Source organism: Hylaeus anthracinus, unplaced genomic scaffold (genome assembly GCF_026225885.1).
Source record: "Hylaeus anthracinus isolate JK02 unplaced genomic scaffold, UHH_iyHylAnth1.0_haploid 0, whole genome shotgun sequence".
NCBI lineage: Eukaryota > Metazoa > Arthropoda > Insecta > Hymenoptera > Colletidae > Hylaeus > Hylaeus anthracinus.
This window is the reverse complement of record NW_026533254.1, coordinates 1,071,613-1,099,470: the sequence shown is the minus strand read 5'-3', so window position 1 is coordinate 1,099,470 and position 27,858 is coordinate 1,071,613. Positions and strand designations below refer to the sequence as shown.

The following is a 27,858-nucleotide window of genomic DNA, read 5'->3' as shown; positions in this document are numbered from 1 at the left end:
GACAAGTAGTTATTTGTCGATATATTAAAAAATATTACCTCATAGAGGATGATAAGACGAAACTTTTATATATTTACAGTTTGTTCATAGAACGTTTAGTTTCAGAGATAAGAATTAAAAATCTTAGAAGACCTTTTTCCTAAAATTCAATTATTCCAACGAACTTTTAACTTTTCAATTTTTATTTCCGAAACTAAGCATCCTATGAATAAACTGTAAATATAAAAAAGTTTCTTCTCATCGTTCCCTATAAGCTGATATATTTTTTCAATCGATTTAACGAATACAAACATTTTTCGGAGCTTATCTCTCGAGGGCGTATATATATATATATATAGGGTATCATGTATATATATATATATAGGGTATCATGTATATATATATATATACGCCCTCCGCAGTCAAAGGGTTAATATTAAAGATAAAAACCCTCGTGGTGCAAATGATTAAATTTCAAGCAATTGGAAACATAATTTTACTACTATTAATGTACAAAGTTCCTAGAGTTCCCACCTTCTTACTCGCACATGTATGCATGTTTAAACGTATAAGCGCGGAATGGATTCTTCACATTTCCTTTCTTCCAAGAAAAGTGCGGAGTGGAAGGGGAAAGGGTGTTACAAAAGCATTCACCTTTCATTTTGTAATGTTTTCTCCGAAGTTGACTTTGGAAAGAATACCTGTTCGAATGTTAGTGTTTATTCTATTGTTCTTCGAATTACTGTTAACAAGGAACGATTTTTGCACCGGCAATCGAAAGAAGATAGCGCTCACTTGTTTCGGTTTCAATCGATAACTTATCGTCGGTGCAAATACTCCACACGCAACGACATCAATCAGCACAGTAATGATGTACGATATATCCTGATTGTACGATATATCTTTTATCGATATCTTTCAACAAACATACGAACCTGTCCTCGATATCTGATATAACTAATTCCATTTATTTTTAATTTCCTTGATCTTTGTTTTTTAATGGAATCGTTAATCACAAATTTATACATTAATCCAGTGTTACGATCGATCTATTAATATTTAACCAGAAATTTGCTAGAAATGTTTTCGCAAAACGAATAGTCTCAAACCGTGTTTTCATAAAACGTTATCTGTAGTGACTAGTTGAACATTTTTTTCGAGAATAATGTAGGAGTCTAAACGAAAAATAAGACACGGGGATTCGAAGCCACGATCCTCGGATCCACAGTCGACCGCTTTACCTACAAGACCAATCCCGTACCCTACGACGTTTCGTGTTCTTATTTGACTCCTTATTGTTGGGTATGGGAGGCGCGGATACTACAATAATATATTAGGAGGTCGCATTGAGAGCCGCTGTTTATGTATACGTGGATTTTACTGCGAATACTGTTGTAGACAGTGAGAGTCGTCGTATTTTATGAGTTTGTTAAAACCACATGAAACAGTCATTGCTGAACGTTATTAGCTATGTGAACCTGGCAGCCGACTTTTCAAAAATTAAATTTTTTTTGTAGAAAATGATAATATTTCGTTTGTACTTGATTGTACCAATCGGACAATAGTTTCGTTTGTATCTTCATCAATTAATACTTAAACAAAATTTAAAAAATTGTCAGCACCCGACATTGAGATTTTTGAAATCTGTTGTTTCCCTATTCTTTAGAATCGTTTGTACCGCTTTTCGTTTCGTTAGTACCTCGATAGTTTAAATTTTATAATTAAACCGTATCAACAATTGCTTGTAAAATTTAAACTATTGAGGTACAAACGAAACGAAAAGCGGTACAAACGATTCTAAAGAATAGGGAAAAAACAGATTTCAAAAATCTCAATGTCGGGTACCGACCATTTCTTTAATTTTGGTTAATTATTAATTGATGAAGGTACAAGCGAAACTATTGGCGGTACAATCAAGTACAAACGTGTTACGTTCCCGTTCTAAATTTCCTTATTTGGAGTCGGATGTGCGCACCTGGTATTCTTCACGTAGGCATAGAAATTCGAGACCAACGCGAAGCTAGGGCGTAGTCCCTCGGAAATCTCGGAATCGTGCAATGTACTTCCGCCACTCCTTGGCCTATGATTTTTGGGTATAAAAAGGGTGACGACGAAGGCATATCGAGTCTAGTCAAAGTCTAGAAAGGGTTCTGTACACGTCTGTGCGTGCTCTTACGAATTGTCTACACGAGAAAACTTACAAGGAGAGTGCAATAGACCTTCAACTCACCAATTTCATTGAAACTTTGTACACTTTAGATTTCGCTCCCCTGATTACGAATATATACCATTATAAGGGCAAATACTCAATAGTTTTTTAGATATTTGTAATTAAAGTTTTATTATTACCTTGATGTACGAGTTTAGTTGCAGCAATCGGTAGCAGCGGTAGAGTACCAGACTCGTACGCTACTGCCCGGGGTTCGAATCCTTCCTGGTAAAAGTTTTTTTTTTTTGTTCTAATTAATTTTTTTTTCGTTGGGCTCATACTATGTATCCCCCACAGTCACAGAATCTTCGTGCGTTATTTCTTTGCTTCGTCGAACTTCTCGTCTTACGTTTATGGTGACTGTTTATATTATTGTTAGAGCCGATCAGGTGGCTTGCACGCATCGAAATGAATTCTTTTCGATTACTTTATAATATATTATCTATTTTTTCATTTAATTTTGTTCTTCTGGCGCGTTGGGCGGAGGATTAATATTTTTATTATATTGTTTACCATTTTGAATGTTCGTGTATGAAAATGAATTAATTAGAACAAAAAAAAAAAAAACTTTTACCAGGAAGGATACGAAACCCGGTCAAGGGGCGTACGAATTTGGTACTCTACCGCTGCTACCGATTGCTGCAACTAAACTCGTACATCAAGGTAATAATAAAACTTTAATTACAAATATCTCAAAAACTATTGAGTGTCTGCCCCTATAATAGTATATACTCGTAATCAGGGGAACGAAATCTATAAGTGTGCAAAGTTTCAATGAAATTGGTGAGTTGAAGGTCTATTGCACTCTCTTTGTTAGTGAGATCGGTTTCAAGTCCCCTTCGAGCAAAATCTGAACCATACAGTACGTAGTCTACTGTTAGGCATTATTTTATCGTTGTAGTCGTCCCCCGTTTGCTCGCGTTCGTAAAAACCGAGAAGGATTAGATTCTTGCTTCGCGGAATCGAAACTACACTTTTAACTCGGTTCATATTTGTAACAATTTAGATTACCATTATAACAATTATAACAATTGTAAGTCCCGGTTCATATCAGAATATGTGTATAATCATTTTTAATTAGTGTTGATCAATTATAATACTCAGTCCAGCACCCACTAAGGTATACCTTTGCCGCTCGAGGTACATCAAAAAACTGTTACGAGGCATAATACTAACATTTCCTGCGGCTCCCCACGTTAGCCATACGTGGGTTTGTCCTCGATAACCAACCTCCTGAAGCTCCTTACGTTAGCCATACGTAGGTTCGTCTTCGCGTCTACTTCCTCAAGACACACAGTGTTACCTAACAACACTGGTCAAGCCATTAACAAAAAAACCATATTCCAATAGAAAAGCTCCGGCTACGCAGCCGCCCCCTCCGGCTCGTAACATGTTAAAGAAAAAAATGAGCATCATTTGCGCTGGAATAAATTGTTCTTTCTTATCTGGCTACAGCCTTTTATTTATAGTCAACCCTAATTTAATACTTTTAATTTTTAAAAGGGAAACAGAATAGAATTTAAATAGAAAATAGTAGGGTTGAAAGGGTTAAGGTAAATCGCTAATATCCATAGGTAGTTGATGCTACTTTATATTTGTACGTAAAAGAAAAGTATTATGAAATATAGTTTCGTATATTTGCTACTTCACTAATTAACTAATACTTTTCATTTTCCATTTTTATTTTACTTACTTTTAGATTTAAATAAAAGAATTCAATGAAATAACTGCCTCGATTATATTTGGGTCTTTTCAATTCATTTTGTGCCGTTCCTTGTAAGTCGGAGAACAGATGTATTCAGGAGTATTCTTACGTGTATGGCAAGTCGTCCTCTACCTATTCTGTCTCGGAAACGCGGTACGTGGAAATCAATAGGGTTCACTGAAACTGCTACGCACACCTTGCAAATACTCGTGCATGTGCGTCGACAGTGTATCCGTGCGGTAAATATCTCGATTTTTTCTCCATAAAATAGAAAGCCAATTATTAAGATATTCAAAGGTACATTTGAATTTTGATATATATATTTATTGAATTACATAGGTACCATTTTGTTCCACGACCTTTCCACCTTTCAAGAGATCTGTACATGTTACTTGTTTTCAAACATTCCGATATATTCAGGTCTGTACCACCTACTAAAAATCGACATGGACTTTCCAGACAACAACCAATGGTTTGAATTGCTGTAAGCTTTAGTCAAGAAAAAGTTTGAATACAAAGGGTCAATAGCCAAATCCAAAGAGTACTTTCCTAAAAAATACCTGGAATCTCTGGAAATCTTAAAGAACCCTAACAACATCGATATAGACATATATAATTTGAACCATATCTGGAACGTCTACCTCCTCCCACTTTAGTGACTGCTCAGCTGAACGATCATAACAACTATCTGTGAGCAGCGAAACGTGCAACAAGCACGGTGATTGGTAGTCAATGAACCATGACATGAGCACAGGTACCTTAAAGAGACTACACGACGCCGACGCGACGCGATGCATGCAAAATATCGGCGTATCGTTTGACTCCTGAACGAGCTGGCTGTAACACTGGCGACGTAGGTTACATCCAGAACCCTAAACTGTTGTAGTATTAGGTCGAGTTGTAAGTAACTTTCGTTTTTTTTATCAGATATTTATTTTGCATGACAGTTATGAAGGGGTTAGTCGCAGTCAGGAAGAGGAAAAACGACATTTCTGTGTGTGTGTTTTTTTTTAGTTATTAAATAATAATTTGCATAAGTAACAATTAAGTACATTATAAAGCATGTTTTAAAGAAGTGAACAACATTTTTTGTTTTAAGAAACGTTTAATTTATATCGTTATAACAGCCGATGACGTAGACGATGATTTAAAAATATAGGTTTGCGGTGAGCAAGATTTCTCTACACTGGTTTACCTGAGAACAAAAACAAAGGTAGATTTCGAAAATAGATTAATCTAGCGGGTCCCTGAACGAAGAATTTTGGAAGAAATTAATTTAAAACAAGATGACGTACATTTGAAGTTGATTGTCAATTTTTCCACTAAACTTAGCGATTCAATACATGATAAAAAAAAGTATACAAGAAAATAAAAAATCCTTCGATCAGGGACCCGTTAGTCTAATATATTTTTTAATCTGCCTTTAGTTTTGTTTTCAGGTGCACCAGTTTGAAGAAATCTTGCTCACCGCAAACCAAGTGACCACCCACGCCATCGCCTCTTATGACGAAATGAATTAACCTTTTTTTAAAACAAAAATTCTTTTATAGTTCTTTAAGACATACTTTGTAATGTATTTACTTTTCATTAATAAAAATTATTATTTAATACCTTAAAAAAAGCACACAAGGTACTGTCCGTTTCCATTTACGTGACTGCGACTAACCCCTTAACGTGTTCCGTGCCAAGCCGTTTTTACCCTACTTATTCAGGCCATTTGATGTTTTAATTAGAAATTTGTATATTACCACACAACATTTCATTACACCATCAATCCACAAGTAATTAGTAGATTGTAGATGTTTATCCCAGTTAATATTTTTATAGATACAGAAAAAGAATTGAAAGTTAAATGAAAGTATGTTTTATATTCTAAACTCTATATTCTTATTGTCGATACTTTATATATTCTTTCATTTGTGCACATTCTCGTGGATTTCTCCATATTTCCATTGCCATAAATGTATAAATATCCGCACTCTAGTAATTAGCTTGTTTTGTTCTGTTCTATACTGTATATTTAATATTGGCTCGTTTTTTTTTGTGGAAATATATTTTACAGAATTAAATTTGTCATAAAATACATATTTTCAGAGCATTGAATAAATATGTCTACGTGTACCATTTATGGTAGCCTAAAGTTCAGGTTTGAAGTGTTACCATTTATAGAATGTGTTAATACGTTGTTAACGTTCCATGATAACACGTTAGCTGCCAGACTAAAATTCATGAAAATTTCCACAAAGTTCAAGTTTTGCCTCGAGACTATACTTCTAAATTACATTATTTAAAGTCGCATGCTCCCTTAGGATATTAGCGAACACATTTGTAAGCTGCATTTGAATTTACATGGGAATTAACATACAATATGTAAATCATGTTTAACGTATAGTTTTAGTTGTCATGTTTAACATGTAGTTTGGTTGATTTTTTTTTAGAAAAGTTAGAGTGGTTTTGCAAGATCTGAAGTCGTGAAGTTGTTGCTGGATAGTCCTTGGTTAATTTAATTTTCTTCTTTGCTCTTCATATTTTTAGCATTCCATTAAAATATATTCTATTGTTAACACTTTATCTACCGGGATATTTAGAAACAGTCTTTAATTTAAAAAGAATTTTCTACAATAGCATATGCCAATCTAGGCTGACAATAATTCCACCATACTGTTACTGGGTACATTGAAAGCCAAGTCTGTTACCAAGCACTGAACATTGTAAGTAGACAACCATCGACACAGTAAATAAATTCAAAAAGCTAAGTACTGGAATTAAAAAAGCCTATAAATAGGCTCCCGGTAAATAAAGTGTTAAGGCAAGTTTTTGCACATTGGTTTAGCTCTTTTAGCTAATTGGTTTTTCTTCCATCGATTATTGAAGATTAGATAATTTAACATGTCTCGTAGCACTTAATTTCTCGTCTTCGCCAAATTCCTGAATCCTATCCAGACTTGTTTTCATTATCGCCTCGCATACGGAATGAATTTCTTTAGTTGCTTAATAAGATGTCACCCGTTTCTGTAAATGGCCCGCCAGAAGCGATATCGTCCACTTTGAAAAAAAAGTGTTTTAACAATAAGTAAATTTATTGATTTCTCGAGGAAAAAATGATTGAGTGTGTGCCATCACTGCGCAAAGTGAGCAGTATTTCATGTATTATTCTATATTGTTCTGTATTAGGCTACATTATTCTGTATTATCATGTATTATTTAGTATTATACTAAATTATTTTATGTTATTCTGTATTATTCTCCATTAATCAAGTGAGCACTCTTGTCTCTAAGCACTCCGCCCAGAAAGCGATGTACAGGGTGTTTGTTTTAAGTGAGTACAGCAGGATATCTCGAAAGATGTTGTAGTTATTAAAAATCTGTTCCGACAAAAGTTGTTTGGTATGAGACGGGCTGCATCATGTACTAATAATTGTTTTCTTGTGGGTGGAGTAATAGAGAAGATCTGGAAGTCAATCTAATTTTTTTGAATGGAATGCTATATTTTTTCCACAAGAATATGCTAGAGTATCGAATTCTTGTATAAAAAATATTAGATTAGATTGACCTCCGGATCTCCTCTGTTAATCCACCCAAAAGAAAACAATTATTACTACATAATATAGCCCATCATGCCAAACAACTTTTGTAGGATCAGATTTTTTCTAACTACAACATCTTCCGAGATATCCTGCTGTACTCACTTAAAACAAACACCTTATAGACTTTGCATGGTAATCAATTTCAATCACCTTTCAACTACAAAGTATTAATAATTAATAGTATAGCATAGTATATCCATATCAGTGTTATGGCTAATGGCATATGCATGTCGCCGTGACTGCGCCAATGGAGTGCAAAGGGCCAGTTTAGTTTGAAGGCACGCTCTCAAAGTAACTCAAATCGTCGCAGTCTCGACTAGCTCGAAAACTTACAAGCTTAAAGGCTCGTTGTTGACCACGAGAGACGATTTTATAAACCAGGTCATTTCTCACCCTCTGGAAACACGACAGCTGATCCCGACATCGAGTCCTAGTTGTTATAGAAACTGAGGTATCAGAAATATCAGAGGGTAAGGGTGCGCGGTCGCAACACATTCACGGTCAACAGTGCGAAACGAAATTTTAAATACAGTTGGTCGCTTCCGAATACGCTCGGAAAAACCACTATCTCCAGGTAGCGTAATTACTATACACGACTAGTCGAAGAAAGGTAACAAACGTGTATTGTATATTGCGGCTACTCGTAAGAAATGCCATTTATTTGAAGTAAGTATATTAGTATACACCATTTAATATAATATATATACGTTATTGGATTGTCCGGAAAGGTCGAGCAAATTTTTAAGAAAAATTCAAAGGCATATTTAAATTTTGATATTATATATTTATTGAATAACATAGATACCATTTTCTTTTTTTTTTCTTAAGGGGACATTTCACTGTGAACGCACAAAAAAAAGCATATTTTCAATCATTTTTTTCTCAGGAACTACTGCATAAAATTGAATGAATGTTTTTTCCCCTTAAAGGTATGATTAAGGAAAGTAAATGAAAAAAATTTTTTTTTTGTAAAAAATATTTCGTCATTTATTTACAAAATAATATGCATGTGTGCAAAAAAAAAGTTATCCGCTGGCGCAGGTGATCTTGGCTCTCCTGGTAATCTGAGACAGAAACTCGAAAAAGTTTATTAAACTATGTCGTCACACCTATGGTTGGAACCTCCAAGTAGTTGATATTTTGATTTTTACTTACAATTTCACCTGATTTACGGTACAAAAAAAGTGTTTTTTTTTCTCTCTTTCACAAGAAACGCTACCATTTTGTTTATTTCCGATGAAATAAATGAGTGGAGGTTCCGACCATAGGTGTGACGACATAGTTTAATAAACTTTTTCGATTTTCTGTTTCCAAAATCACCTGCGCCAGCGGATAACTTCTTTTTTTTGCACGCATGCATATTATTTTGTAAACAAATGACGAAGTATTTTTTACTTAAAAAATTTACGTAAAAAAATTTACGTAAAAAAATTTACTTTTCTTAATTATACCTTTAAGGGGGGAAAACATTCAATCAATTTTATGTAATAATTCCTGAGAAAAAAATTATTGAAAATATGTTTTTTTTGTGCGTATACAGTAAAATGCCCTCTTAATGTATTTATTGCCGCATCAGCTTGCAAGTCATTAGCGACCACTGTGAGTGACATGTTCAACATTTATATACATATATGAGCCATAATATAATTAAAGTAAATACGGAATGACCTATGGTTAGAATGACTAATTCTTACACCTAACACTAATTATAAACACTGCATTAAACGTATATTGTAGAAGGTTGTGGTGTTTTGTTAATTCTTGTTTCTTTGGATGTTTTTGTCCTTTGTAAATAAGATACCATTTTTTATATGCATTTCTTGTCATTTAAGCTGGTCTTCAGGGTGGTTGGTTGGTTTTGTATTTCTCGTATAATATTATGCATTGGACATTCTTCTAGCGTATGTTTTACTGTGAGTTTTTGATTACAGCTTGTGTACGGTGTGGAGGTTCTTCTTTAATCATTAGATGGGTACCATTTTGTTCCATGACCTTTCTACCTTTTAAGGGATGTATACATCTTATTTGTTTTCAACCATTCCGATATATTCAGACCTGTACCTTATTTAACTAGAAACATTGCCGTCTACCGACGATTGTTGTTTGTTATTTTTAAGTAGACAAATTGCTACACATGCACCAAGAAACGTTCTTTCGAATATCCTAAAACTTATTCCAGAAAATTTTCCTTTTATCCACAAAAAAATTCACAAACTGCACTATTGAAGAAGGAATTTTGATCAAAGGAAATTACTATAAAGAGTAACGTACTTCAAGGAAAATTCTTTTTTTTGCATATTATTTTGGAGATTATTACATATTCGTTGAATTATTAAATAAATTAAACACAAAGATGACGAAATAATTCGTTGTACAAAATAGCTATTATTTCAAATGAATTGATATTAGTTTTATTTTCAAATAATTGTATTGAAAATATGAGTCAGAAATAAATTATTTCAAATAATTACATCAAATGGCCCCGATTAGTTTTTTTCTTTTTGATATTTCGCATATAACAAAGTACATAAAAATAAAAACAACTACTCTAAGATAATCCAAGAACGGTTATTTACGTAATAAATAACAAATACAAAACATTCTTAAACTTAATATAGAACTTTAAATAGAGCCTTATTTATTAACTTATTTATTAAAAGTGGCGGGTAGCCATAATAAAATATAAGATTAAAATCATTTTTTTGCAATACAATAATCACAATTGTAAGACTTATTTGGTGGATTTATATCCACATATACTTCGTGAGACCAGCCGTTACAAATATAGCACTGAATCCAATCGTCGTCAAAAAATTACGCCACGAACAACGCACTGAGTTTTATTTCGAGACTCAGGCGTAGTAGTTGTCTTCGCACGAGTTTTCACGTTTTTTATTGTCTTTAGTAACTTTTTAGCACCTTTTCACAATTTTATTAAATTCTTTGTATACGGCAACGTCATCAAAATCTCACTTTTCTGAGTATTTCTTCGGCGTGCAGTCAATCGTCTCTATGAAACATTTGGGAGAAGCGATTGCTAAATGCGATGAGAAAAGATCATGTAAAATGTAACGACGAATCATGTGCATTGCTGATTTGTTGGCGAGTCGTACTCGGTGCCACGTGACTTTTTGTTTGGAGTTGGAAGAAGTATATGTTTGTTATTTGTTTCTTTATTTGATAAGGATATAAGTTTCTTTATTTTAAAAACTTCTTTATTTTATATTTTATGAGTTTCTTTATTTTATTTTATAAGGGTACGTAATCTATTTTATATTGATTGTTTCACTGAATGGTCTAGTCTTACTTGTTGGAAATCACCAATCTTGTACATGTCTTCTTTGCCATATCACATTTACATTGTTTGACATTAATTATTTTTTACTTCAGTACAATTTACATTTTTTTAAAATTAATCCCAAAATTTCCATGCATAATTGCGTGAAACATTGTTCTCGAACAAATTGGAAAATTGAGAAGATTTGTGTGCTCACTGACTTTACTTGTTTAAATTGACCAATTTTCAGCTAGCAAAACATGTTTTACGAGAAATATTTTTAAAAAAAAGCTTCGTAATTGACTCCAGTAGTGCCACCTATGGTTTAGTACAATTTCCTTTCAGATCATTTTATTGATTGTGAGATACTAAACTTCTTTTCTATTAAACATATTTTTCTATCTCCGTTACTTTTTGAGAAATTTCATTAAATAGGTATTTCATTCACACCTTCAAGGACAGTTTTCACCCCTTAAACATAAATAGCAGTCGACATAAAAAAATGCGTGTCCAATTTATTGCACGAACGATTAAGTAAAATCGAGTTTAGAATATTAAAATACGAGTAAAATAAAATTTTAATTTGTGCAATTGTATATACAAAAGTATAAATTGCATAATGCATTCTACATATATGAGTTACGCTATATATGTATAATTCATTCTTCCGTTTTGTTAAATGAAGACTGGAGACTTTCAAACGAGATACCACGAGAACTTTATAAGTAAAGGCATTCAACATTGCAAACAACGAACATACATTATGTACTTTGTTTCCATTTCTAAATGTACCCTTCACAATGTTCGTTAAAATTACTCTGATCATATCATTCAGAAAATGGGGCCAAGAACTTTTTTCATTACGAACTTCCCACACCTATGCACTTCCACGCGAACAACAAAATTATTTATTTAACTGTGAGAAAGAACATTGACAACATTCTCTCTACATCGTTCAATGCATTTCAAGTGAACGTAATATAAAACGTTGCTCGTCACGTAATTTATTCTCTCTGGTTGTTTCTGAAAATAATGATATTTTAAAAGAATTATGTTGTATTAAAAATTTACTGCGTGAAAAAATTGTTAGTTAAATGTATTAAATGAAACAAAATGTACAATATGATGTTACAAGTGTTGAAAGATGAGTAATATGAAAACGTTTTATTTACATATTTAAAAAATTAAAAGGAGACAAACATTGTTATACGTTAAAAACGGAGCAGCTCTTTTTTTTAACAAAAAAAAAAGAAAAAAAGAAGGTTGTATATCAAACTAAATTTAATATTTCTTCAAAATATAGTAACGAGTAAAACATTTACTCGTACATTTTTAAAATTGATGCATCTATTGTAGAATCTGTTGATGAATATTCATTGTGGTATTCTTTTATAATATTTGCCATTAGTATAGTTAATTCGAACAATTTTTTCAATTCTTCCAGTAACAGGTGTTCATTGTATGATTCGTCCTATGATCTCCAAACTTTTTTCTTTTGTGGTAGTAACGAATTATTTCATTTGCGATCATCGTGAAATAATGAGAAAACACACGTAATCCTATCAATTATCGATAACATTTCTTCGATTTCAAAATATTGAAGTAGCTGAAGATGACTGTATTTAATAATGAAAATCGCCACCTTATCTACGACAGCGCTATCGAAAACTATGTTGAAATGACTATCACCTTGCAATATTCGTATGTAATTTCTATATGTACATCAAATTCATATATCAAAATATTGTTAGTAATGTATTAGGTATAGAGATTAATTCTATGTCTTTACATTCAATTCTTTGTAACTATTGTTCAAGTAAAAATATTTACTCAGCGTTTTATTCCGTTAAATTGTACGTATTTGCTTTACTCGATTTTGTTTTTACGGGATTTACAAAATAACAAATTGCCAAGAATAGAAACTATTAAAAAACCACATTTATACTGGGCACATGTTTGTACAGTTTTACTTTAATACCGTCGTTAAATCTAAAAGCGGGAATTCCTCCCTTCTTACGTACACAAAAAGCATTAATTTTAATCAGAGCAGTAAATCCTCAGCAGCAAAAAAGTGCATATTGCTTTGTTTGATCTACTTGAAAATTGTTGAAACAAACAATACGATACAAATTTTAATGATTTCACCACGTCGAACAAAATACTCCAGAAATAAGCGAAAAGAAAATGATAAAGTGTATCTTCGTGTACATATTCTTTTCATATACCGCATACAAAAGAATCGCATAAAACAGGACAGTGCAAAAACAAATTTGACTGCATCTGCTATTTTATAAATTTACTAATATTTCTTGTCTTTAATTTGTATTTTATTTTTATTTTACCTTGAAATAAATGATTCGAAATAACGGACTTTACACGATACTCCGAGGAATCGATCTTCCGCGTAAATCGGGGATAGGTGTAATTTACGTATCGAGCATAGACGACCCTGATTTTGTGAATGAAAACATGTACGCATTATAAATTGAATAGCACCGTGCTATATGCGCGTTCGTTAAATCAATGTTCGAAGAAGAATCATACGTTGATATCACATGCATTTACAATACACTTGTAGCTTCTATTCCGAATAACGGAAGTACCGTAGGAAGACTGACACGGCAGAAACGCGAAAGCATTCCAAACTTGAACGTTATCGTAAACTACCTGTCCTCGACGGTAAGGAATTAAACTTAGATACGGCCGCACGAGAATCATTGTCATCTCTTGAAACGAACAACGAGGGTAGCCAAGCCCTTTTTTGCAGACGCGACGGGGGATGAAAATCACGGGGTTGCAACTTAACCGAAGAATATCTAAGGGAAAATTGACGAAAACACTCACTCGTCGATTTCCTCCTCCTCCAACAGAAGACTCATCTTTCCACTTGTACGAGTTCACTGTGCGAAACGAAACGAATAGGGAAGCTTGACTCTCGCTCTAACGAAGGGGTGTAGTCCTTTCGATGATCCTCCGCAGGACTACAGTCGCAGAAACGATACCGCGACAGCCCACGTTGCGCGCGCGCGTTTTCTCCTCATCGCTCCAAATATCCTTTCCTCTTTGCGGTGACGACATTTTCGCCTTAATACAGCGGCGTACCGTTTGGAAATGCGCCGCTAGGCGGCCCATTTCCTCATTGGTCCGCATTTTAGTAAGCGCTCCGCAGTCGCCTATGGGTTCTTGCCAGGCGAATGGTGCTCGATTTGAATTCGATTCAATTTACGAATAAATATAATTCCTCTCGCTTAAAGAAATTACACGATACTTTCGAGACGTTAGACTTACTTTCATCTTTCCACGGAATACTATTATTGCTAATCACTGAATTATACTAATCTGGTTTCGGTACCAGTGGCGCCATCGGTGGGAAGACGCTCACGTTCGTAATGAAAGTAGTTCCCACCGTTCCTGTAAGATGATGTCGCTGATTCATTCTAATCAATTATTCTCAATTTTTCATAAAAAATGCATGATTAGTCCGATTCTTTGCTCTATAACACTATAATACGTTATTTTAACATGTTATTTAAACACTTATCTGCATTTACACATGTATCCGAATCTACAGGGTGTTCGAAAAATGTTGCAACACCTTGAAAGGGGTGGTTCGGGAGGTGATTTGAAGCAACTTTTTCCTTAGAGAAAATGTTATCCAAGGCATCGTTAAGGAGATATTAACGGAAAACACTGACCAAAACGCGAGTATGCCGATGGAGCGGTCGCGGTAGCGTATGAGCGCGGCCGCCTAGCGCGTAGCCTTCGCTACCACAGCCGCTCCAACAGTATACGCGCGCTCTGATTGGTCAGTGTTTTCCGTTATAATATTTCCTCAATGGAGCCTCGGACAACATTTTCGCTAAGTAAAAAGTTGTTTCACCCTGTATAAGATTAGTCTGCGAATCAGGGCCGGCACAAAGCAGGTTCAGCGCGTTCGCCGGAACCCGACCCTGTATTTTTGGGGGGCCCCGCAGTCTACGAAAATGTTGAATTAACTTTTTACGGAATGATGATATCATTAACAGATGCAAGACATTTTTTTATTAGCGATGATTCAGTTTAAAGGAGTGACAAAAATCATCAAAGTATTATTATTTAATATTCATCTTATAAAACATATGTAACAGCATTTGTAAATAAATAATTCCGCGTTGTAAAATTTAAGTGTAGGATTTGAATGCGAATTCAGGCCCTGCAAAATTGTTGAACCCGGCCCCGCAAAAGGTCACGCCGGCCCTACTGCGAACCTATAATCACTACTTGCAATAAACGTAACGTAAACTTATTTTCCCTAAAAGTAACTTCGATTTAAATAAAATAATAAATGTGCAAAATAATAAAATGATAAGAGCATGTGTTATTATGTTAAATTTATCATTTTTATGAATAATTATTTAATGCAGAAATAATTATCGACGCTTTAGTTGGTAGCTTTATTATAATCAAGTATAAAAGGAACCAGATGATGGATATAAATATATTTTTGTTACATGACGTAATAGGTTTAGTTAGTTTTAATATGAGCAACATATAAATAGTTCTTAAGCTGCGGGCGAAAGGATAAGAGAAAAAATCGAGTCCGATTCCGCAATTAATTAGTATAATAAGTAAGAATAAGATAATCAAAATAAGCGATCGTTAAATTACAGCGCTAGAGAAAAGATTCTATTTTATTTTTTGTTACTTCAATGTCTATAACTTTTATAACTTTTATTTATATTTTTATACAAAGCTACCTCAAGTACCTAACAAATAAGTTAAAATAAGCCAATATGGGTACATAAGGATAGAATTAAGAGAAATGATGTAGAAGATTGTGATACAGTTTAAAGTGATAAACCAAATATCAAACTAATGGGTTAAGTGAAGTATAGAATGTGAAAGATAGCATTAAGAACAGTAAAAATTATGGTATAGAAGACAGACAGTGTAATCTGATTGTACAGTCACGCACTTAATTAAAATAAACGGTTGAAATGAAATAGTTAGTAGCGTTATCTAGTAGTAACAGTGGAAATTATATTCGCTACAAACTTGCACATTTTTCCACCGATGACGCCACTGCTATAATCTTTCAGCGTGGTAGTCGGCTACACTTACGCACTGCTCCACTGTCCGCCCACCGCGATACCAATCGCCTGTCCATTAACTTGCCTATACAGGGTGTCCGAAAAATGTTGTAACACCTTGAAAGAGGTGGTTCGGGAGGTGATTTGAAACAACTTTTTCCGTAACGAAAATGTTGTCCAAGGCTTCGTTGAGGAGATATTAACGAAAAACACTGACCAATCAGAGCGCGCGTATGCCGATGGAGCAGCCCCGGTAGCGAAGGCTACGAGCTAAGCGGCCGCGTCAATGGCCTTCGATGCACGTTGAGTCACTTGTTCGCGTACAAAAGCGGCCGCTTAGCTCGTAGCCTTCGCTACCGCGCCTGCTCCAACGGTATACGCGCGCTCTGATCGGTAAGTGTTTTCCGTTAATATCTCCTCAACCACCCCTTTCAAGGTGTTACAACATTTTTGGGACACTTTGTATACTCTTTCCATATGGAAATATATGATTGCAATGACTTTAATGAATAATAAAGGATAATTATTAACAATTATAGTCTTGCTCATTCCTCTAGAGTAATTATACATCCCATTCATTGTTTCGAAAGGCTGGTTTATTAGTGTAATATCAAAATTCAAGTAGACGTATTCTAAAAGTTTTTATTCAGTGATGTCAATATTTATCTATACCGAGTTGTTCAAATAAAGAAACTTGCGTATTGTATACGAATGACAGGAATGAGTTTTTGCAACATTTTAAGAGTCCCTTTGATGGGTTCTTAAACGACCGTCAAAGATAAACAAAATCCTCATTTCACTATTATTGTACAACTAAATTCCGCTTAACGTAAACGACTTTCCCATAACGTCATTGAACATCGATATCGAAGAATCTCGATAAAATTTGTGTACGATAATAAAGTATATTTTATTTCAAGTCAACGGATCAAAATATCTGTTGCAGATATTGCGTTTCATGTTAATACATATAACCTTTGAGCAAATAACAGCCTGAAAATTTATGTGTCTCATCTTACGTAAGAGCTTTCTTTCGGAAAATCAAATATCAGACGTCGCATATCGATGTAGATAACCTATGTAGATGTAATAATAAAAATTTCAAAATGTACCATCAAATGAAAATATATTTCTCCCATAAAATATAACAATTTTTACATAATGAAAACAAAATAAAAACTAAGATAAATTACTTTCACGTAATTCCTTTTACAAAATAAAATTAATCGTGCATTTTTTTTTCAAATCATATAAATAGGATTAAGGATTATTGCTGTATACAAGGATTATCATGTTCTGAGGTAAATATGTATACAAGGTGAATGTTGTACCATGCGTCAATACTACTGTCACAAACTGCGTTTATTTTTATCATTAATGTATATTATTTATTATAAATAAGTTAGAAACATTGATTTCATTTTGGGCTTGGTAGGTGTTTACATTTTATACACACAGAAAGAATACCCAACATATTATGCTTTCAGAAAAATGTATACTTTTGACAAAAAATGATTTACAAATGAACTATAGCCACAAATTTGCACATCACTCGTTCATTCTCAAATCAGGCAATAGAACGCCTGTTTGACTCAACCGATTTTTTATCTTTTATTAAAATGTTTCACGCATACTCCATATTAAGTTCATTCTCTCTAAGTTCGTTTTCACTCCCACCCTCTCTCTCTCACCCTCTTTCTCTCCCTCTCACCCGCACGATCATTTTTTCACGTTAGCATCGTTTTGCACTTGAAATACACATTTATTTCTCCTCCCGCGCTACCATCCGTTCATTTTAATCACACACTCTCACTGAAAACCAAGCAGTATTATTATTATTATTATTATTATTATTATTATTATTATTATTATTAATATTATTATTATTACTATTATTAATATTATTAATATTATTATTATTCAATATTATTTGTTATTATCTCTTAATATTATATTTTATCCAATGTATTTATATATATTTTTTTCTTTCATATAAACCCAGTGTTTCAACCAAAGTAGGTATGACACATATGCTGCCCAGTGTGTGTGCAGTGTTAGCACTGTCAGAGTTAGACATTTGGACTCAAACACGTCAAAATGTCACACTCTGCTTTACCAATCTGATCATCACCGTGAAGTTTATCGTGCAAGTACTCTCTAGGTACACATAAAGCAGTTTCCATCACCTTCGTACAAATGTTCCTACGATAGAACAGCCGAAAGGTGGCAGAAACAGTAGTTAGTCGATCCATTAGAGAATACGAGCAATGGGCAGCGCGCTAGCTACCATGAGCGAGCGCAGGCAGTGAGCAGGTCATACATACATACACTGTAATGTGGATACAATGCGTGCTAGGGGCATGCGTTCTCGAACAATGTCCCTTGCTACGCAATGCTGTGCCAACAAGCGAGGGCTGGATGAAAGGAAAGCCATCGTTATGATTAAGATTCTTATGTCACTTATAAATCGTAAGATTATAGTTGTATGGCATGAGATCGCAGCCCTCACATTCTGTACACAGCCTATGGAGGAGAGAGATTTCAGAGTAATTTGGAAACCTCTCACCTCCTAATTACCTAAAGTCACATCGAACAGATGTCGTTTTCTAATAATTTCTTAATATTGAAGAGGGGTAAAATTTCCTTCTTGCTGGTTTTATCTTGCTCTCTTTGATGCTAACCTATGTTTTATTTCATATATTATATATAACAATATTTATATGATGAATTATGAATTTGAGTCACATGCAGAAAAAACTTTTACTCGCTTCTGGCACAGATAAAAAAAACACTTTGGCTTTTGCATCTAAGAAGGGACTGGAATAAAAACACCACACTAGTAAATGGCACTAGAATTGCTCTCACTTGTGTCACCGACTACTTGTGATTGAAAAGCATTTGTCCTTCTTCGCTTCGGTTTCTTGCTGAGATCTCTCGATTTGAGATATACACTTGGACAGACATTGTATGGCATGGCTGCACTCTATCTTATACGTTTATTTACGTGTTGCTTGTGGTATTGTTATATAAAAATCAGATGATTACGCAGTCAGCCAGGCATGATTGACTAAACTAATCTATAAAAAGGTAACAAATTCAACAAATAGAGTATGAAACTAAATCAATTTGTTGGTATTGACAGTGAAAAGGTTAGGAAAGAACGTATAACGCTCTGATTTAGGTCCATGTTCTCTCATCGCTGTTACCTCTGCCATAAATTTTACTAATCGATAGTTGGTACACTTGTAATGGAGCAGCGACGGTATGCTGATGGCACCACAAGTTATTGTTTATTTTTCTGCCTTTCTCTTATTCTTCCCATTTGTAGCTAAACAGAGTTCACACTGACACCTTGGTCAGGCTATAAGAAAAATTCTTGAGTCCATTCTGAGTTTTACGTATTGCCATCTAAACCAGATTGTATTCTTTTAAGTTAGATTGTAGAATGGTATCCTTCACCGCTGCAAATACAAATCTGATGTTTTCTGTATCTGTAAGAGAAAACAAAACGTAAACATGTACACAATGTATATATAGAACACGAAAGAATGCTTGAAAAAAAAAATAATTGCATATTTTGCAACAAATCTCCATTGATCTAGATACATAGGATTTCGTTTGAAAACTGTGTATATAAACATCAACCAATAATTATATCGTTAGTGAGTTGATAAAGCAGTCGAAGTAGTATATTTAATTAATATTTCACATTATAGAGTAGTGTGTAGAGTAGTGTAATAAAGTATAACGAAAGCACTTACCATTAATTTAAATATCCAAATAATCTGAAATCGAGACACATGCAACGTGCAATTTTTATTTTTTATGCATGAAAATTTAAAAGAACACCAGTATGTAAAGTATGTACACTTTGACAGGCAACATTAAATAATTAACTTAATTACACTGCGTAATGATGTATTTGAATTAAATAATCGAAGCACATAAATTTATGACAATTTTTTTACCCTTATAGTTATCAACTAAATAGAATAAATCATAGAAGTAAGAGTTAGTCGCAGAGGTTTTACAAAAGTATGTACAAAAGAAGAAAAGCACCGCGTAATTTAACAGATTTTGTTCAAATTATTTTTAAATCATTTATAATTTTGCAGAAATATCTATTGGGAGTTCTAGATTCCCATGAATACGAAATATAATATTACTTATTATAAACATTTGACTGTGCTTTGTCGATAGATAAAGACGAGTATGACGATAAAATAATGTATATGCGCACAGATTATAAACAGATTATAGTGTAACACTTGCTAGCTATTTTCTGAGCAAACTAAAGTTTTTGTTTAGTTTAATTTGGACATTAGGAAATTATGAAATTATTCAACAATGTGCAAATAAATAAGGTCTATGTAATGCATGCATTAAAACTTTGTGCAGAATATAATATTTCATCCAATTACCTTAGGGGACGTTCATTAATTACGTGAGGACGATTTTTACACAAGATTTCACTTAGAGTTTCCCTAAAAAGGGTTAAATAGTTAAATGTCGTTTGAAAAAGTTCAGTTACGCTAAAACACGTTATTGTTTGACATAAATCAAAGAGTTTTATTATTCAAAAGATAGTTATTTAGTTTTTGGAAAGTGCGTGTTATAATTAAAGATAAGACGTTAAACAATTTTAAAGTACGGAAACAAATCAATTACTTGCTTCCAGTCGTATTTTGACTCGTAATAAAATATTACGTAAGAATGACTTTTACTCCCCTCCTCCTCGGGACTCTTACGTAATTAACGAACGGGCCCTTATAAGGTTGGCACTTATCGATTAAAATTAAGTTCCCTTACCAAACTGATTATAGTAATTTAATACGATATTTCAAATTTTACTTCTTCGTATGTATCGTAATCGAAATATATTACACTCCATGTTACAATTGTTTCGAGTTGCATTAAATGAATAAAAATATATTTTATGTTGGCATAACATAATAATAATTAAACTAATCCAACTATTTGATGGACTCTATACCTCTAACAAAACTAAATACTCTTTTTTATCATACTTCGTGTTTTTTAAACTTATTACGATAGATGTATTTATAAATAATATTATCTAAGGGAAACAATATGGCAGTCTTGATATTTTGCACAGAAAATGAGATAGTCCAGTTTTACTTTCGATTTAACGATGTTTCGTGACACGTTGATATTAACTTTATAAAAAATCTGTATACGTTCTCAATAAAAGAAGTACAGTGTGTGTGTAGTGTCATCTAAAGATCGTGTATAAATGCAAAAATAGTCCAGAATCACATTAGGCAAGATTAAATTCCTTGAGTGCAGTTTGCATAATTGTATCTTTAACAGCACAGAATACAAGCTTGATGTTTTCAGTGTCTGATGAATAATTCCGTGAATGCAGCATGCGACAATAAACCACATATATTATTGTGAGTAAATGTTGTTTCGAAATATAAAAAAATCAATCTAATCTTGGCATACATACATTTTATAATGTGCTATTACTTGCAACTAACAATAATAGAAATTAGGTTTCATTAGAGAAATCTATGTTGACAAATATTAAATTGTACACGTCAGATTGATTTTTCTGTAGTAAATTATTAATATTATTATAAAAATTACGCACCTTACGTTGAGACTGTAAGCAGCATGCGGATTAACTTGCACAACATACACAATGTTTAAAAACAAACAAATGCACATTCTCTACAATTACTAGCGTCATACCTGTGGCACACGTAAAGTGTGAATAAATTATCTTCTCCGTATCTGGATTCAAATCGACAAACATCCTTAAAATGAATTCTCTAGCAGCCATGGCATCTCTGGGTTGCCCTGCGAAATATACAAGCAAGCATACGAACTAATATTACTTCTAATTTTACGATTTAGCGTACAATCTCTGCATTTATTTTTTAATTACATTGTCAGTGGGATATTATTTTGGGATTTAATCGAGTCCAAGTCAAATACCGATTAGTACTGATAGCATGACATTAGAAGATTTATACTACCTATAACAGAGTACTTATGAAAACGTAAAAGAAAGTGTAAATGAAGGAGAACTACGATCGAACTTGGTCGTTCCAACGTAATGCATAAATTATTATATCCTAAAATTATACATAAGAGTTAGAAAAAACTGGGACAAAAATGAAAAGTATTGTTTCAATGTTGAAAATAATAACGGATAATATTTTTATTTCGCATTTCTTTTTCATCGATTCTGGATTGTTCTCATACAAATCCAATAAATGTTGCAAGAACGGATTATTGAATTAGTTTCGTTAATTCTCGAAGAAGCCTTCTAAAAACTTTACCAACTGGATAAATCTCTTATGTAAGTTTTTTTGATATAGGTGTACACTCTATTAGATTATTACAAGGTGTATTTTAACGGTTGTGCAGTTTTATAAAAAGCTAAGAAACGTTTACGTAAAATTCATCGGAAGTGAATTGCAAAATAATCATGTTTACCTAAACTGAAGAAGAACTGAGCTCTAATGATTTACACGTATAAATCGATTCTATATCGATGAGAGTCTTGATTATTTATTATAGATGCATCATGTGTAATGTAAACTGAAATACGAACAAATAGCTTTTCTATGGTAGGGAAAGGGTTAAGCTTTCAAAAATACAGTTACAATTTTGTGATTTATAATTACTGGATCGATTTAGAAAGTTTTCTACGAGAATCTACAATTTTGCCAGGATGTGTTGTACTTGAACAGACCTGTCGCACACGTAAAGTGAGAGTAGCACATGCGGTCAGGATCAGGATTCGAACTGAGATAAACCTTTAAGATGAATTCCCTGGCTGGTACATCTTGCTGTTTAGGGCCTATACCATAAAACTTATTGATTTACTAATAACAAAACGAATAGTACATTCCAAAATAATGAAAAAATAATTATTAACCTGATCCTTTGAACAATTACCACCGAATATTTATCTTAAGCTGTGTTTAATCCTTCGCCTATCTCATATGGGGATATAAATAATTTATGACTAAAACGCTTTTGTATCATTTCATACGATAGTTATTGAATATCGGTATCGAACAGAATTTTCGAAAGATTTCGATCAATTTCACGAAATATTAACAAAGTTTTTGCAAACATAATGTCCAGAAATGCTCCAGAAATGTCATCCATTCATTAAATTAATTTATGAATTATTAAGATGCTATCACGTGACTAAATTAACAATAAATAAGTATCGCACTATTCCACCGCGAACAATATATGTATATTTTATGTATCGTCAAACGATCCACGAATCGACCAATTAATAAGACTATCGATACACGAACCTTATCAACAGTTTGTTTTCAATGTAAATATTCTTATATATACTCACCGTCGTATTCAGGAAAATAGTCAACAAGATGAGAATACATAATCTTCTCTTCGAGTAGATCTTTTTTGTTTAGGAACAGAATAACGGAGGAGTGTTGAAACCAAGGATATGTAATAATTGTTTTGAACAATGCCTTACTTTCTTCCATTCGATTCTGAAACCAACGAAAGTCATTTTCAATAATCGTAATTCCAATGACGATGAAAATATGCTTTTATAATGGTAATTTTACGATTATATTTACCTCATTTTCCGACTCAAACAAGATTTGATCATATTCACTTAAAGCTACTAGAAAGATAATTGATGTGACATTCTCGAAACAATGAATCCACTTTCTTCTTTCCGATCTCTGTCCACCAACATCTACCATCCTGTAAAATACGTTTATATAAGATTTATCGTGTATTTGTTAGCACTTTTTTCAAGTATTCGCTACACATTAATAAAACGAATCTACTGTATTATTTATGCTATCACGCAATGCAATTCGCAACTAATTACTATTGTTATATATATATATATATATATAACAATATCGAATTAATGAAACGACTATTAACTAAAAGTAGTGATATGTACAAAACTGTTTTCAGTGAATATAAAATTGCATGAAAAACATGCAAACAATAAGCTGATTCAAAGCAAAAGAAGAATGTATAATGTTTGATTAAACAGAGAAAAAGGAAAATAAAAGTCGTCATAACGTAGCAATCAGCGTAATCCTATTTCGAGATAACAAATTATTTGTATAATCACTCGTTTCGTTGGAGTATTCCAAGATCGAAATTATAACTACTACCAGCTATTGCACGAAACTATCGTTTTAACTACTTTCTACTGCTATTGTAACTACATCCTTACGGCTACTAAGGTACGAATGGATAATAATTATGTACACAACGGAATACTATTGCGGTACAGATCAGATAATATTTCAGAAAACATACGACTGGAAACATTATCGATAAAAATAAATGGCATTATGACAATGTGTAAACAGAAGAAACAAGATAATTATAAGTTTAAAAAAAAAAACTAAACGAAATTTGATTCGTATTGAAAACTCACAAGGATACCTTGAATATCGATCCATTACTCCAAGTTAGTACGGAATTTACTTCTAAAAGTACAGTCAAGTTCAAGTAATGTGTGTTAGTACCTAAATATGATGGAGTCCAGATCAAACGGATATTCTATAATGCCAGTCGTAGGAGCTCGAGCCCGAAGAATGTCTTGTTCAGTAGGAAGGAAGTCGGGCTTTTCGATACGTTCTAGGTCACTAAGATAACTGCAAAACAAACGAAGCCACAGTCTGATAGTGCATGCCATGCATGTATTAAAGGTGATTATGAGGAGAGGAATATCGCGCAAAACAGCTCGCATGCTCGCCGTCCCTGCCTGAAAGAATTTTCGATACTGTCCAAGTTCATCGATTTGTACATATTATTCGGTTTTACGACATACGAAGGCGATAAGAAACGAAGACAGCTAACGGTCGTTCCACGCCCAACCCGAGTATCCGTTCCTCGCTAATTATACAATCAACCGAGACAGAGACACGCGCTGCGTATGTTCTTCTCGGAAAATGAAACGTAGCGAAGGAAGGAACGTGCGCGTAAAGTACGATATTCTTTATCGAAAAAAAGAAAAGAAAAAAAAAAAAAGAACACTCGGAAGCATCGTATGGCATAAAACTGGACGAATCAACGAAACTTGTCAGACATTGGTGAGAAAGAAAAAAGAAACATAATAAGTGATGATTTTCATGTACAAAGTGAAATTGGTGAGTTACAACGGATGCAGGCACGATGCAGAAATAGTCCGATGTAAGTAGTACACAGGCACAGGCAGCTTCCCCCTTTTCTTTTCACGACGAGACGTACCTAAATCGAATCTCTTCCAAGTCAAAAGGATATTCAATTATACCAGTAGTGGGCACTCTCACACGAAGAATGTCCTGTTCTGTGGGGAGGTAGTTTGGTGCCGCGACTCGATCTATCTCCATTAGGTAACTGAAACATCATGTTCTCAATGCCTGATACGCGAGAAGAAGCAGAGCACTCTCGAAATATAATCCCGTATAAAGAACGAATATCAAACAGGATGTGAGAAATCCTAGACAAATATATGGTAAACATTAGGGACGACTTTTTCACCCTCTTTCATCGTCGAACAAATTATGCATGCTTCGGGGGCTACATGCGCCTAGAATAATTACTTTTATTCAAAAATCATTACGCGTGCCTTGGACATTTTACCTTTCGTTCATTAGCTGATCAACGTTTAGTCGAAAATTAATAAAATAAGAAGTGCTGCAACCATTTCCGTAAGGCGATTTACCGAGAATACCTTTTGTAGATACATTAATGTTATTATTATTATATTTCTCCCAAAACAGAGGTTATTTACAAGTTTATACAAAAAATTGCAAGTATTAGGTCTACCGGAAAGTTCTGTCCGTTCCGGTTACAACAAGTTTCAACGAGTATGCGCATATTCGTTAAAAATGATATAGGAATTGCAATCACGCTAGCAAGATATCGTAAATAATGATAAAAATTATACTATTCAATCAAATTTATTTAAGGTATGAGAAACTCATTATTTTATTTTATTCTAAAAACGGACTGAACTTTCCGGTAGACCTAATATTAAAAAGATTCTGTGACAAAGATAATCCAATGAAAAATGAAATCTAGGCAAACTTGCAATCAAATCAGTTGCGATATCGAATGAAAATATTTCTAAAAAATCGATTTCTTTTTATCCATCTAGGTGTATATAGCCCCTTGAACGTACGTGTATTTTTCTAGTACAGAGTGTCCCACGTAAAACAAGTCACCTAGTTGTTTTTTGTTGTTGCGGCGATACGAAAAGTATTTTGCACGTAATACGAATGATTTCCAAGTGCGAATATGTTTCAAGAAATTTGCTCAAAAGTTTACAAGGCCATCCGTGATTTTCGGAGCTGACACAGATATACATTCGGACATGTGTAACGGGTGTAACTTTAAAATTAATAGAGCACCCCAATTTAAAGTGGAATATTTTATTTATGAATTTATTTTCAAGTAAGCGCTCTGTTCATGGAACACAATTAAATAATTTAACGCGCGAATAGTATAAACTTCAGTCTACAGCAATATATAAAACTAATCGATTAATATCAACGAAATGTCAATATCATGATGTTGCTTCAAAATGAAAATGGTGTATTTTAGAAAAATGAATACTTTTTATTCGAATATAACAAGTAGATAAAAATAAAATTTCAATAATTACATGTAATCCATGAATATATAATGAATATATAAAGAAAATTGATCCAAAAATTGTATCGTTACAACACAAAAAGGTGCTTCAAAGATGCAATCTCGAAGAGTATAAATTTCATATTTCTTTAAAAATTGTATAATTCTAGATCATTTTAAAGTCATACTGTATATTCGAATACATATTTTTGTTAATTACAACATAGAGAAACAAAATATGCAGTTCCGTGTAAAAGAAAACAGACACGGAGGAGCCTTGAAAACTTTGAAAAACAAGATATCGAAACAACAGATTTTTCGCAGAGGAATTTCAAGTCACTTTGAAACCATTCAAGTTACAACATATGGAACGCTTCTTTCATTGATTTTTGTCTTTGATCAAATATGTACTCCGTTAATGGAGATTAACGAGAAACTGCAGTATTTTGTTTCGTAATTTTGAACAACTGTTACTACCTGGTACTCGAGTGCCACACAATGGTTAAGAAAGAAGAAGGAACGTCTATATAATAATTATTTAATCCTGTTAGTATAATTACAAATCGTGTCGAGGAAGACCGTACCGAACCGAAGAGATAGAAGAATCTATATATAGATTACAGAGATTAGGAATACTTATTAATACTACTTATAAGTCACAGGAAACCAAGTTCTACCTTTCTGAAATACAATTCCTTGAAGTTCACATTGCTATACTACTATAATTAATGCGGACACAGTTATTAAAATAAAACCATTATATATGCAAGTATGTCACAATACAGTGGATTCTGGTTATTTGGGCCAGTCGCAAATTTGGGAGAAATCTTAAAGAACAAAACCGAATACTTACATGAAACTTGGTATATACGGGGCAGCAGCTTAATCGGGCCAAATAGCTCCAATGTGTTCCAATTAACCGGAATCGACTGTATTCGGTTCTATCTTAATAATAAATTCACTGTAATCAATTATCTTATACCTCACGAATTTCTTATTGAAAACTTCTAATCTAAAATTACTTATTAAAATTTACAATTTCATATGTACAAATATTTTCTCCCGTTATCGTCTCGCTTTAAATAATATTTACACATACCGAAGATAACTCGAAACGTTTAAAATAAATTGATACTCGTATACGAGACGGAAAAGTTTCAGTTTTTAACACTTTTCGTACGGTCACATCTAGAGAATACAATTAGGTGGTTTGTCGTTTAGGTGGGACACCCTGTAGTATATTTTTATGTTAACGTTGAATACGAATGGCGTTCCGAAGGAAATCGTAAGGCATCCTGAAAATTCGTAAATGTGTGCGCATGATCCTCTTACATCGTTCGTACCAAATCTGCACCCGTGTACACATGTTTGAAAATTGGTTCAGCAGCCAACACATTATTGATACAAATTAGAATCGAACCGTACTA

The 27,858-nt window shown here is 33.4% G+C and overlaps 2 protein-coding genes across 8 annotated transcripts in view; both read right to left on the bottom strand.

Moving 5' to 3' along the window:
- LOC128892120 (uridine phosphorylase 1) overlaps positions 1 to 13,840 on the bottom strand; it is a 36,411-nt gene extending 22,571 nt beyond the window's left edge. The window contains exon 1 of the mRNA XM_054152383.1: positions 13,602 to 13,840. Coding sequence (XP_054008358.1) covers positions 13,602 to 13,636 — 35 coding nt within the window. The 5' untranslated portion in view covers positions 13,637 to 13,840. The remainder of the gene's footprint in view (positions 1 to 13,601) is intronic.
- A 3,095-nt stretch (positions 13,841 to 16,935) lies between these two features.
- LOC128892219 (guanine nucleotide-binding protein G(q) subunit alpha) overlaps positions 16,936 to 27,858 on the bottom strand; it is a 72,883-nt gene continuing 61,960 nt past the window's right edge. The window contains exons 4-9 of one of the 7 annotated variants that reach the window (XR_008461086.1): positions 24,340 to 24,468; positions 23,422 to 23,551; positions 23,178 to 23,331; positions 21,542 to 21,649; positions 19,033 to 19,317; positions 16,936 to 18,903 (exon numbers count right to left, since the gene is read on the bottom strand). Coding sequence is in view for 6 of the 7 variants with exons in the window: in XM_054152880.1 (XP_054008855.1) it covers positions 19,235 to 19,317; positions 21,542 to 21,649; positions 23,178 to 23,331; positions 23,422 to 23,551; positions 24,340 to 24,468; positions 25,064 to 25,192 (733 nt within the window). In the remaining variant the exon portion in view is untranslated. Of the gene's footprint in view, positions 19,318 to 19,731; positions 21,188 to 21,541; positions 21,650 to 22,550; positions 22,659 to 23,177; positions 23,332 to 23,421; positions 23,552 to 24,339; positions 24,469 to 25,063; positions 25,193 to 27,858 lie in introns of those variants that run through there. The other 6 variants (XM_054152880.1, XM_054152957.1, XM_054152690.1 and 3 more) reach the window with 6 other exon arrangements.